A 12,195-nucleotide genomic window follows, 5' to 3' on the forward strand; every position below is an offset into this window, starting at 1 on the left:
AGGAGGGAAAGGAAATTGACTCTTTGGGTGAAATTCCCAGGGTGGCGTTGTCTGGTCCTCAAATCTCTGGTGTATTCTTCCACATACTAATTACTTTTAGCTTACTTTTAGCTTGATAGTTGGAGGTGGATAGTTCTCTCCTGTAAGAATCCACAGCAGCAACAAGTTTTGATGAGATGCACTTTATTTAAATTGACATTCCAAACGTAGACAGAAGTGATGTTTTTATGCACACTGAGAAGTGCAGCTGCAGGCCAGGTGGGCTTGTGTTGATTCCCTGATGTCCGCGCTGTAGTTGTAGAAGTCTTGGCGGATCATGGTGGAGTCTGTGAAGAGAGCAGAGCAACGTTGAGGAGCGCTTTTTGTTCCCAAACGCTTGTCTAGTTTTGTCGCGTACTCACCAGTGGGCACGCAGTGGAAGCCAACGGTGACGTCGGTGGTCTTGACGGGGAAGCAGCCCGGCAGGCAGCGCAGCACAGGCTCAACAGAGAAACAGTTGGACTCCTGTCCGTGTACGTTCACCTTCTCCAGCTGCACGGACTCCAGCTTCATGCGGCATTCTGGGAGGGGGAAACATGGAGGTGAGTCAAAGGAAATTCTACTGATCGCTTCAAAATAGACGAGACGAGTAATTAGAGCTACAATTTCATAATGCTGAAATTTTTGTTAATATCGCAAATTTGTGAGGGAAGTCAAGGCTATTTGAATCAGGTGGTAAGCATGTGGAGGACTTGTTTTGGAAACAGGCCTTAACAACCTTAAAGTGAAAGTGCTTTGTTTTTTGGAATTTCAAGGCTTTTGGCGGAATAGGCATCCTTTTTTTTAGCTGTTTTTATATATTTAGAAGGGCTGCACGGCGGTCGAGTGGTTAGCTAGGAGACCCGAGTTCAATCCCACCCTCTGCCATCTCTTTGTGGAGTTTGCATGTTCTCCCGATGCATGCGTGGGTTTTCTCCGGGTACTCCGGTTTCCTCCCACATTCCAAAAACATGCTAGGTTAATTAGCCACTCCAAATTGTCCATAGGTATGAATGTGAGTGTGAATGGTTGTTTGTCTATATGTGCCCTGGGATTGGCTGGCCACCAGTCCAGGGTGTACCCCGCATCTTGCCCCAAGACAGCTGGGTTAGGCTCCAGCACCCTCTGCGACTCTCGTGAGGATAAGCGGTAGAAAATGAATGAATGTATTTAGAACGCACATAAACGAGACGTGTTCATCAGATTGTGGATTATGGGCAAAATTGCCCAAAAAGTGCACTTAATGTCTATCTTAGTAGAAAGATCAAGTTGAGGATTCTGAAACTAATACACGCATCACATCTGACCTGTGCTGTCCTGGCAGCTTTCAGCGGGAAGAACCCAGGAATGAGCATAGCTGACTGCGTTCTTGGTCAACCGTCCGGTGGATGTGCTGAATTCCTGCCTGATCTCCCCGTTGGCCTTTCCACAGAGTCCACACGTCTGTCCCCTCATCCAGTCCACAACTTTAATCTGCACACAAACGTCCATTCCACCAATCAGCCGCATCTTTTATGGCTAAAAGTTAACGCCAAATGTTGCATTTACCTTCCAGGATTTGCTGTCAAAGTAGACTTCGTGGAGTCCCAGACTCGGGGCAAAGACCGAGATGCCTTCTCCGTTTTGTCTGATCTGGATTTTAGCTGGAGAACAATTTCACAATATATGCATCTGGTTAGCAAAAGCATTGGAAGTGCACGTCCTAAGTGTGATAATGCTGAGTCACCCGTTGGGTGCTGGTATGGCAGGTTGGTGATGGGCACCTCCATTCCATTAACCTTCACCATGACATCGGTGTTCCTCAGGTACAGGTCGATGTCGCTAAAAGGGCAAAGTTCGAGCACAGTTAGCACTTTCATTTTGAATCAATGGGTGCGCCAGAGTTGGCATTCAACTCACAGGTCGGCGATTTTGATGTTGATATGGTGGCGCTCGGCGCTGTCCTTCTTCAGCAAGACCATGAACTTCCTCTCGTGCGTGCAGTCTTGGGCCAGAACCTGGTAGCAAGCCAGCGGCATCTGGTTGGTGTACCTCCTGTTGTTGAAGGTGGTCAGGGTGTCTCTGCTGAAGCTACATTCAGCTGAACGGGACAAGAGACATGAAAAAGGACCGCACACCATCTGTGTTTTTCTGATGGAGTGGCACGCTACCTGCGCCAGCCTTGGAGATCAAATAATGGACTTTATCGACCAGATCATCGAAGGGCGTCAGACCTGTGAATTCATCCAGCGGCAGAGCGATGGGGAGACGCAAAGCCACTTTATAGATGCTGCGCTGTCAAGAGAATATTGAAAATGTTTAGGAATGGTGCATTGAGATCAAAGATTGTGTGCGGTTTCATACTGTTGGTGTCTTCATAATCAAATCCAAAGTCCTCTCGGATGTTGCGGCCACTGTGAATGACAGCTGCTTGGCGCTGTTGTTGTCCTTCCCTTGAACGACGCTGTCCAGCACGGAAGCAGGAATGTAGTCATAAGCTCTGCAATGGACAATTCCGGTGCCAGACATTTTAGTCATTTTTCCACACTCGGTGCTGGCGTACGTACCTCCTTGCGTAGCGTCTGAAGTAAGATGGCAGTTCATTCCAGGCCATTCTTACGCGAGCGGCCGGGCTTGGACCAAGAAGACCGGTTTCAGCGGTGATCATCATGTCATACTGCCTGCCGTTCTCTCCCCAAGCGATTTTAGTCTTTGGAGAACCAATGTAGCAAACCTTAACCAATTCACCAAATAACTTATTGCCAGACAGGAAGTTCTCTCACTGTGACTTTGTGTTTGCTGAGCACGACGCCATCAGCGCTGAACCTCCAGTTGTTGTCAGCAGCCAAGGCGGCCAGGACGATCTGAAGTCTGGAAGTAGGCAAGTCTGCGTAGCCAGCGATTTGGTATCCCTGGAGTTTGTTATCGGATCTCACAGCTTGCAAGATGATGGCAAAGACAGGAAACGCTTGGTTGCCAAGGAACTTGTTCTAAGGGAGGACATGGAAGTGGTTAGTGGTCAACCATTAGTGTTTCTTCCAAAGGATTCAACAGTTTAATAGTCATATCAACAGTCTACCTGGTTGTAGACGGCCTCAAAGCTTGAGCCGCTGCTCCTGCTTTTGGAGTTTGATCTTGAGGTAGCACGAGACTGCAACAATATAACACGAAAGTTTGGGTTAAAAAAAAACCCACTTGTCATTGTCATTGCCACGTGTACATGAGGAGTTTTTCTCTTTCCAAATGGAATCTTTCCGAAAGCAATGGTATCCATGGAAAGGAATATTCCAATCTCTTGTCTCCATGCGCCGCTATAATCAACCAGAATATTTTATAAAGTCGGCACATGTATTATATAGATATGTATTTTCTTTTTATGAATGGCGTATAGAAGGGTTTAGATTGTGTTCCACAGATGGCGCTAATGCACACCAAAGCTGCTTGCCAACCGCCAATAAACAACAGAAGAAGAAGAAGAACGCAGTCTGACAACTTTCCGTTTGAGCAGGTACAAGATACCTCAATCGGATTGGGGAAAGGAATATTCCACCCTTGGGAATCCCATTATATGTTCATTTGGATTGGCAGTTTTCTTTGGGAATGAGGTGTATACAAAGGTTAGATTCCTTCCGGTTGAGCAAATAAACCGAATAGAATTGGAATATTTGGGTCCATGTATACGTGGCTAATGTGTCTAAGCTCCATGTTCTTACCTTCTTGTGGTTCTTCTGGAAGGTGCGGCTGTAAATCACTCGCTGTCAAGACAAAAGTTTTGGATTGATTCTACTGTACAGAGTGCCTTTTTCACAAGACGTTTCACAGTCAAGTGAACTCATGAGTCATTGACAGTCTACGGTCATACAACAGTGTGGGCATGGTGGACGCAACAACAGCGACTGGTTATAGAAACCATGAGAGCCTCCTCTACCTCCTTGTGGGATTGGGCACCTCAGATCCTTGAAAAAGGCCCTTTGGGGGATGCTTACCTTTGACGTTTTAGCACTGGAGCTAGCGGAGCTAGAGCTGGCGCTGAAGAGAGAAGACAGACTAGATGCAGAGCTGCTTTTGTTCTTCCTGCTGACGGATCTGGAGGAGGAGCTGCGTCTGCTGACTCTGCTGCGTTTGCTGCTGCTGCTGTCTAACGATGATGACGACACTTGTCTTGAGCTGGAACTGCTCGACGATGAAGAAGAGGACGAGGACGAGGAGGACGAGGTGCTGTTGAGAAGTTTCTTGAGCTTCATCAAGACCGGCCTTCCCTGGATGTCTTCTTCGCTCAGATTGATCCTCTTGATGAGCTTCTCCGCAGCCTTGGATCCAACCTGAAGCATCATCTCCAGTCTTTCAACCACTTCCCCTTCAACTGAAAGCAACATGAGAGAAATTGGTGGGTTGGTGCGGTCAGCCTGGAGCCCCGGGATCCACACCGACGCTTACTCTGCTTGACGGACACGGCAACGAAATGCCTTCCAGCCAGTCGGTACAACACATTGTCCGTGATGAAAGCAGCGTTCTCTGACACCACCTTGAAACAGCCTCTCAGGCCCATGCCGTTTGCTTTCACACAGTACTTCTTATCCAGCGCTTTGCGTTGGATTGGCTTGGTTTCTCGACCGATGTCCCCCTGAAGGAGCTCTGAAGATCGGGACTGCGAGGGGGAAAAAGACTCATAAGTGGCTCATAGGTATTTTGCTACACCCGCAACAAAAATCACCATGCTAGAAGCCTGAGAGGAAACGATCCTGGAAGTCAGGATCTCCTTTGAAACGGGCTTGAAGATGTTGGCGGGGATGAGGGGGGTGATCCTTTCAGCGCTCAGTTCCTCGATGTTTCTCACCACAGCAAAACTCTGAATGCTAAAAAGTGGGGCTTGGTTATGTTGGCTCTGTGGGAAAAGCCGATTCTCTGCCAAGTGCAGACTTACTCAGCAACACCAACATATTCGGGAACAGAAACGGGTAGAGCCGCAATCTTAAAGTGTCCCTCTGCGAGGTTGAGCCTTGCAGAAATCTTGGCAGGCACGATTGAGTTGAGCTTGGCTCTGGAGACCAGGGCAGCCTGGATGAAGGCGGTGTTCACTCCGATCACGGCAAAGCTTTCCACGGCGATGCTGCAGGGGCAAACGGCATTTCCAATTTTAGGATTCAGTGGCTAATGTTTGATTTGGATGTCGGACTTTGTACGCACCTTGGTCTGATCTCAGTGTCCAGCTGCATATCGGTCTTCACGAGATGGCTGAACTGGATGGGTTCTGGGAGAGCTGGGGTTGCGGTGACCGAGACTAATGGAAGATAGACTTTTTAGGGCAGGGGTGTCCTGGGGGGGGGGGGGGGGCATTGGCAGCCCATGGCAAGTTTTGTATTGGCATTCTAAAAATATCATTAAAAAAATAATAATTAAACCGTAATTTTACAGGAAGAGCTAAATGGTGTAATCTAAGAAGGAAAAAACAAGAATAACGTAATATAAAATGTATAAAAATATAAAACGTATGTAAAAATATGGAAAAATAACATTTAATATTTGGACTAACACTGAATAAAGTTGGCATTTTTGGAAAATGAGGTTACATTAAAAAATCCAATATTACAAGAGTATAAAATGAACAAGAAAATTCACAAGAAAAAAGTTGAAACAGCTGAATTTAGAGAAATTAGAAAAAAGTTGCATTTTAATAGGATTACATTTGTAATGAGGAAAAAATAATGCCATTTTAGTAGCATCAAGTTGGAATATTAGAGATAATATAAAATATATATATATATTATGACAATAAAGGGAGTCAATGTAAGCATAATATATATAAAATAAAAAATAATAAAAATATTTATAAAAAGGTGTTATTTTTAAAACATGAAAAACAAACAAAACAAAATAAAGTTGTAAATGTTCGAAAAATTGGCTAACCCTATGTTACAAAAATAAAGTCAAATTATCAGCAATGACGTCAAACTTGCAATATTACAAGGAAATTTTAGAGCGTGGAATTGAAATATTCAAGAAAAAATCCTAATTAAAAACAAAATAAAGTTGTAAGTGGAGAAAATTGGCTTGCAATGTTACAACAATAAAGTCAAATTATCATAGCAATGATGTCATAACTACAAGAAGAAAATTCAAATATTTGGAGGGGAATAAATGACAGCATAAATGGAAAGAACATGGAATTTTATGAGAATAAAAAGTGCTATTTTAAATAGAAATTAAAGTCACAATTTAACAAGAACATACTTGTAATATTACAAGGAAATTTTAGTTGAAATATTCAAGAAAAAAACCAATAAAAATCTAAATAAAATTGTAATTTTGAGAAAATTAGGTTGAGGAAAAAGTTCAGTTTTATGGGAATAAACCCGTCATAAGAAATGTATCCAACCACATCAAAGTGGTCCATTTTTAACTATGTGAGATGCTGAAGTCTCGAACATTTGGGAGGCGGCACACACCTTTAGCGGCAGCGGCGGCCACAGCGGAAGTGTAGAGGCCAAGCTCCATCGGGAATCCAGCGGCCGTTGGCATGATGCGACGCACTTCGGTGAGCAAGAGTGGTTTAACAAAGTGGAAGGAAGCTCCAGACAGCAGAGAGCTCAGGGCATTTCTACCAAGGTCCTTAAAGGAGGGCTCGCTAGCAAGCTGTTTGGCAGAAAATAAAAACAATCAAGTCCGAAGCCAAGGCACAAACAGAAATATGCTTAGAAATTAATTTTGCATGGAATTAAAAGCTTTTAATGACCTCTTTCATCCAGCTCTGGTCAAAGTCGATAAAAGCCACTTCCTGGCCGAACAACCTGAGATAGACGGAGACCAGAGGCTTGGTGTTGGGCATGGACCTCCAGTCAGACAGCTGTGAAAACAAAATGTGAAAACCCGCAGCTTCACCTCTTATTTACCGGCCAGTGCAAAATGGCTTACGGCCTTAATGACGCGCTTCATCTTGGTGAGCCTGTCCACGTTGTCGGTCAAAGCGTGGCTTTTCAGCAGCGCCTCTTGGAGCCCCTCGGTTCTCACTCCAACCTAGAGAGACATCAAGTACGTATGTTCAAATGATTTCACGCAGTACTGATTGAAAGAGAATTTCCCGGCACCTCCAGGAGATCGGCAGCAGCTCCGGCGATGTAGCCATTGGTCCTCGCGATGATGTTTCTTGGCAAAATGGTGGCGGCGTCATTGATGTAGAAAGTAGTAGCGGCAAGACCGAGCATCAAGGGACCTAAGCAAATGCAGTCGCTGTAGTTAGTGCTACAAAAGAGGGGCGTGGTATGTAAAACGTATGGCCTACTGCTGTAGATGTCCATCTGGATGGCTCTGCTGAAACGTAGGCTCAGTCTTTCCAGCCTTCTGCTCAAGAGCTTCACTGCGACGTTGCAAGCGGCGGCACTGAAACCAAAGTTCTGCCGATGTGAGTCTGCAAGAAAAACTACTCCGGGTGCAATCTGAGAAGAATCTTACATGGGAACGTGGTTAGGGGCGGTGCTTCTGGTCAGGGACTTCATGTGAGAGTAGGTGAAGCTGGCCACTTGCATGTTCTCCTCCGTCTTCACGATGTTGGCAAGATTTGTCACCAGACCGACCGGCGGACGTGTCTCGAAGAGAACGATGCAGGCCAGCATGCGGACCTCCGGGTGAAGAGCCTTGTCCATGTACAGTTGAAGTACCAGGTCCTGGACCTAATACCGGTGAGACAGCGTTTGTACAATTTGAGTGCCAATCAACATTTTGGGGAATTTTAGGATTAAGAATTTGCTGAAAAGTAGAAGACATCATCCATCCTTCCTTCCTTCCTTCCATCCATTTTCCTCTGCTTATCCGGGTCCGGGTCGAAGCCCAGACTTCCCGGTCCCCGGCCACATCCTCCAGCTCCACCGGGAGGACACCAAGGTGTTCCCAGGCCAGCTGTGAGACATAATCCCTCCAGCGTGTCCGAGGTCTGCCCCGGGGCCTTTTCCCGGCTGGGCATGCCCGGAACACCTCACCAGGGAGGCGTCCAGCTGGCATCCGGACTAGATGCCCGAGCCACCTCAACTGACTCCAGTCGATGTGAACATCTTATACAAGACATCTTTGATTGTCAAATTTGATTCCATTTTGAGTATGATTGCAAATTCACCAGTCTTGGTTCCTTCTTGGCGATGTTTCTCAATGCCATGATTGCCTCCACGTGAACGCTGGTGGGCAGGCTTGTTGCTGACGTGCCATGTATGGGAAGGATCTTTGTGATCGGTTTCAGGCTCATCGGATGGCCAGCGTTGCTCAGCACCTTCAAAATGTAAATAATGTCCTGCGCGTTGCCCTTAGCCAATTCCTCCGCAAGCATGTCGTGGATGGGCTGTTTGATCAGAGGGATAAGATCAGTCATTTTTTGATCCAGAAATTAAATTGAAATTGAAAGTTTTGAGATAATTTCACCTTGACCAGCTCAACGGGACAGACAGGCTTGTCGGCACAATATTTGTAAACCATGGTACCGTAGGCCAGGGAGACCACCTCGGACAGGACGAGGCTGTGCTGCACTTTTTTCTTTTCATACAAGAGCTGCAAAAAGACAAACCGTGAACTCTTTGACACATACTTTGCTCTCTGGTTCTACCATATCTTACTTATTGTGTGGAAATATGGGCTAATGACTATAAAAGCAATCTTCACTGGCTAAATGGACTGCAAAAAAGGCCAGTAAGGATAATTCATAATGCCGCCTACAGAGAACATACTAACTCCTTCTTTGTAAAATGACAAATACTTCAACTTAATCTTCAAACAGCTAAAATAATGCATAAGGCTAAAAATAAGCAATGAGCTAAAAATGTCATCCAATACTTCTCTACAAGAGAGGAGAAATATGATCTCAGGGAAGAAGTACATTTGAAACACTTCTATGCTAGGACTACGTTATGCTAGCCATAGCATTTCAGTATGTGGAATCAAACTATGGAATGGATTGAGTAAGGGAATCAAACAATGCACAACGATGAGCCAAACCAAAGGACACGAGCATGCATGGCTTGGACTCACATCAATCATCTTAATGGCCTCGGCGTCTGCTGTCACCAGATGAACGGATGAAATCACAGCCTTGGCTACTTCGGCCATCGTCACCTCGTTAGCCTCAAACTTCTCCATGATGAATTTCAGAGCAACATGGCTTCCAATGGGAGGAATGGCATCCAAGATCCATTGTCTGGGAAAAAAACCAGCGTAGATATGTTCTTTCTACTTGAAGTACTAAATGCTGCTGTAATGGGAAAGTGGGCGGGAAGTCACCTATGGGAAGGTTTGGATCTAAACTGCCTCCAAACCATTTGCAGGTCTTCATATTTGGCCATGCGGAAGATTTGAATGAGCTCCAGAAACTTGAGTGGGGCGTCATCATGGACTCGCTCCACGTTGTGGATGACCAAATGATTTAGAATCTCTGAAATCTTCCCCCAAATGAAGAAAGTGTCATGTGGTGTGAATTCACGCATCCCGGTCTAGATTTGGTGATTCTCGGATACCTGAGACTGGATGTTTGTGACCTTCACAAGCTGAATGGGTGTTTGCAGCAGCTCGGTGGAGAACTGGTACTTGAGTGATCCACGGTGCAGATAGCTGGCTTTGACTGGTGTCATGGGGACTTTCTGGACCTCCAGGAAGACCAGTTTTTGCCTGGGGAATAATGAGATCAAATATTATTCTCTTATTCTTTCAGGCGTTAGTTCCTCTTCACGTACCTGGTCTCCATCTGAGCAGCTCCATTCCTCTGGTTGAAAGGTGAGAACTGAATGATCTCAGTGACAGACGCCTCCAAGATCATGACACCGCTGGGAACCGACTTCAGAATGTAGTTGTACGCCGTCGCTCCTTTCAGGTTCTTGGAATCCTGACAGGACCGACACCGGAGTTGAGTTCATGACTTTCATAGACTCATCCATGACAAAGATGCATCTGCGTTTACCCGCTGGCACTTGGCACATGTCTCAGTGTAGGCCAACCCGATGTCCTTGATGATCCTTTCCTGACAGTGGTTCAATTCTCTGGTCTTTGTCAGAAGGATACGTTCAGCCTTCTCATCTTCGGTGATGGCGTAGAGAGTCTTGCACACACCCTGAGCTCCGTCCTTGTGACAAAGAGTCGCTTTTAGAAAGTCCTTTTACGGAGACACGTTGGCGTGTTTTTCTGACTCACCTCTTGCATCTCGTAGACATTCTGCGTCTTCTTAATGTTGAGCTGCAGCACGTTCAGGACACCTCTGTAGATGTTCAGCACCATCACGGAGACTCCCTCGGGCGCAAACATTTTCCCGACGACGCCGTTGGTGTACTCAAACTTGATGGGGATCATGAGCTGAGGTGCTAGGGCTGATGTCAGCTTGGGGGCCGGGGTGAAAGAATCCTTGGGCCAAACACCACTGTACTCAAAGAGCTCCGGTTCCACAAGCTGGGGGTTTCGGATAGCACTGTAAGTTGTCCGTCCATCCATCCATCCATTCTTTCCTTGTACACTACCGCTCAAAAGTTTGGCATTACTTTCAAATGTCTTTGTTTTCCAAAGAAAAACACATTTTCCTGCATTTCACAAACATTCATTCATTCATTCATTCATATTCCACCGCTTATCCTCACGAGGGTTGCGGGGGATGCTGGGATGCTGTCTTCGGGCGAGATACACCCTGGACTGGTCACCAGCCAACAGGGCACATACAGACAAACAACCATTCACACTCACATTCATACCTGTGGACAATTTGGAGTGGCCAATTAACCTAGCATGTTTTTGGAATAGGCTGCGCGCTAGTCCATTTCACAAAAAATAAATTCCACTTCACAAACAACTAAAATGAATGATATGATTTTGAAAGAAGGATGTATATTCTTGCATAGAGGCCTACTATCAACAACTGTCAGTCCTCTGCATCAATCTCCTGCTATGGCTGCTAATCCAACTTCATCATTTTATAAGGCTAATAGATGATTAGAAAAGACATCTAAAAATCTACCATGCTGTTAACTACTCCCTTCAGAGAGCAGCACAAACTGGGTCTAACGAGGACAGAAAAACGATGCACAACTGTGCAAGAAGACAAATATCTGAGAGTGTGTAGTTTGAGACAAAGAGGCCTCACAAACACTGACCCAAAATTTTTTTCCAAGTGATCCCAAACTTTTAAGCGGTAGTGTAGGTGTTGTCGGAATACCACACTGATGTTCACCTTGACCATGAACAGGTTCTGTTCTACGGCGCTGATGTAAACTTTGCTCCTGACTTTGAGTCCAGCTCTTGCCAGTCCCTCCTCCGGTAGACCGCCCAGGAGCAGTGTCTCATATTTGTACACGTATGTCTTACCCGGAGCAAAATCAGGGGCTAGAAAAGTCAAAGTGTGATTTTTCCATACAGAGTCTTAGTAGCAGTCATGACAGATTGTAATACTTACAGTACTTAGCTTATTTTATGCATTAGCGGAACTTCTTTACTGAATACAATGATTTCACATAGCAACATAGAAAGGAACGCTTTATCTAGCGTTAACGTTTCCAAACTCAAAAAGAAAACCACATCAGCGGCAGCGGCAGCGGCAGCTCCAATATGTAGCGTCACCTTTCGCTAGTGGCCTGAGACATTTCGAGCGAATGTGTGGTGAAGCTAGCCTATGTGGTGTGGTGAGGTGTCAGTAACGTGCATTCTTAGCTGCCTCTTTTTACCTGTTTTTATATCTTTAGAATGTACAGAAAAGATCAAATTCACGTCTCACATAAGAAAAAAAAGTGCGTTTTTCCTTAAATGCTTGTTTCAAGAAACACCCACTTCAACTCTTGTACCGCAACAATACGTTGTTTGTAAAAAAAACTTACCGAAGTTATGTTGAGCAGCTGAAAGGAAAACAGAAACACACGATGAAGAAACGATGTAACAGTACACAAAGTAAAGTAAACTGCTAATAACTAGATAAAGATTTTTTTTAAGTGCTGAATAGAAATGAGACCTACCCGCAAGGGCTAGAGTCAGGGCAAGCAGGACCACCCTCATGGCTGATGGGTTGTACCTGCCTGCCGAAGCACGCCGCCTTTTAAAGGGAACATTTGCGCTGACAAAGCCCAACTCTGCAAACACACCAAGTCAAAGTCAAGCGTCGTATGTAAATATTTGCTGTTGCCCCAAAACACTGGAGGCGTTACAAGAAAGGGCGCAGGTTAAAAATCACAATTATTCACACCATACACGGCT

The 12,195-nt window shown here is 45.4% G+C and overlaps 1 protein-coding gene and 1 long non-coding RNA gene across 2 annotated transcripts in view; one reads left to right on the forward strand and one right to left on the reverse strand.

Moving 5' to 3' along the window:
- LOC144898381 (uncharacterized) overlaps positions 1–12,195 on the forward strand; it is a 31,924-nt gene that overhangs the window by 1,118 nt on the left and 18,611 nt on the right. The window lies entirely within an intron of this gene.
- LOC131129216 (vitellogenin-1-like) lies at positions 177–11,997 on the reverse strand. Its single transcript, XM_078790434.1, has 33 exons — positions 11,958–11,997; positions 11,823–11,840; positions 11,183–11,334; positions 10,159–10,410; positions 9,929–10,090; positions 9,705–9,853; positions 9,489–9,639; positions 9,256–9,413; positions 9,007–9,172; positions 8,404–8,529; positions 8,105–8,323; positions 7,447–7,664; positions 7,083–7,374; positions 6,910–7,011; positions 6,731–6,841; positions 6,444–6,630; positions 5,185–5,278; positions 4,922–5,107; positions 4,712–4,853; positions 4,435–4,645; positions 3,984–4,360; positions 3,711–3,752; positions 3,077–3,148; positions 2,781–2,987; positions 2,565–2,707; positions 2,362–2,497; positions 2,169–2,292; positions 1,918–2,098; positions 1,745–1,839; positions 1,567–1,661; positions 1,326–1,491; positions 402–560; positions 177–326 (listed from the first exon to the last, which is right to left on the reverse strand). The coding sequence occupies exons 1-33, from the start codon at positions 11,995–11,997 to the stop codon at positions 226–228; spliced, it is 5,034 nt and encodes a 1,677-aa protein (XP_078646560.1). The 3' UTR covers positions 177–225.

Source organism: Doryrhamphus excisus, linkage group LG4, assembly GCF_037039965.1.
Source record: "Doryrhamphus excisus strain RoL-2023G ecotype Guam linkage group LG4, RoL_Dexc_Guam_v1.1, whole genome shotgun sequence".
NCBI classification, from domain to species: Eukaryota; Metazoa; Chordata; class Actinopteri; order Syngnathiformes; family Syngnathidae; genus Doryrhamphus; species Doryrhamphus excisus.

What these genes read in the sequence shown, in the direction of transcription:
- LOC131129216 (XM_078790434.1), bottom strand. Translation starts at nt 11,997, where the DNA reads ATGAGGGTGGTCCTGCTTGCCCTGACTCTAGCCCTTGCGG. An exon ending in TGATTATGAAGACACCAACA is followed by an intron (nt 2,293 to 2,361) that starts GTATGAAACCGC and finishes TTCTCTTGACAG; the next exon opens with CGCAGCATCTATAAAGTGGC. An exon ending in CTTCCACTGCGTGCCCACTG is followed by an intron (nt 327 to 401) that starts GTGAGTACGCGA and finishes CTCTCTTCACAG; the next exon opens with ACTCCACCATGATCCGCCAA.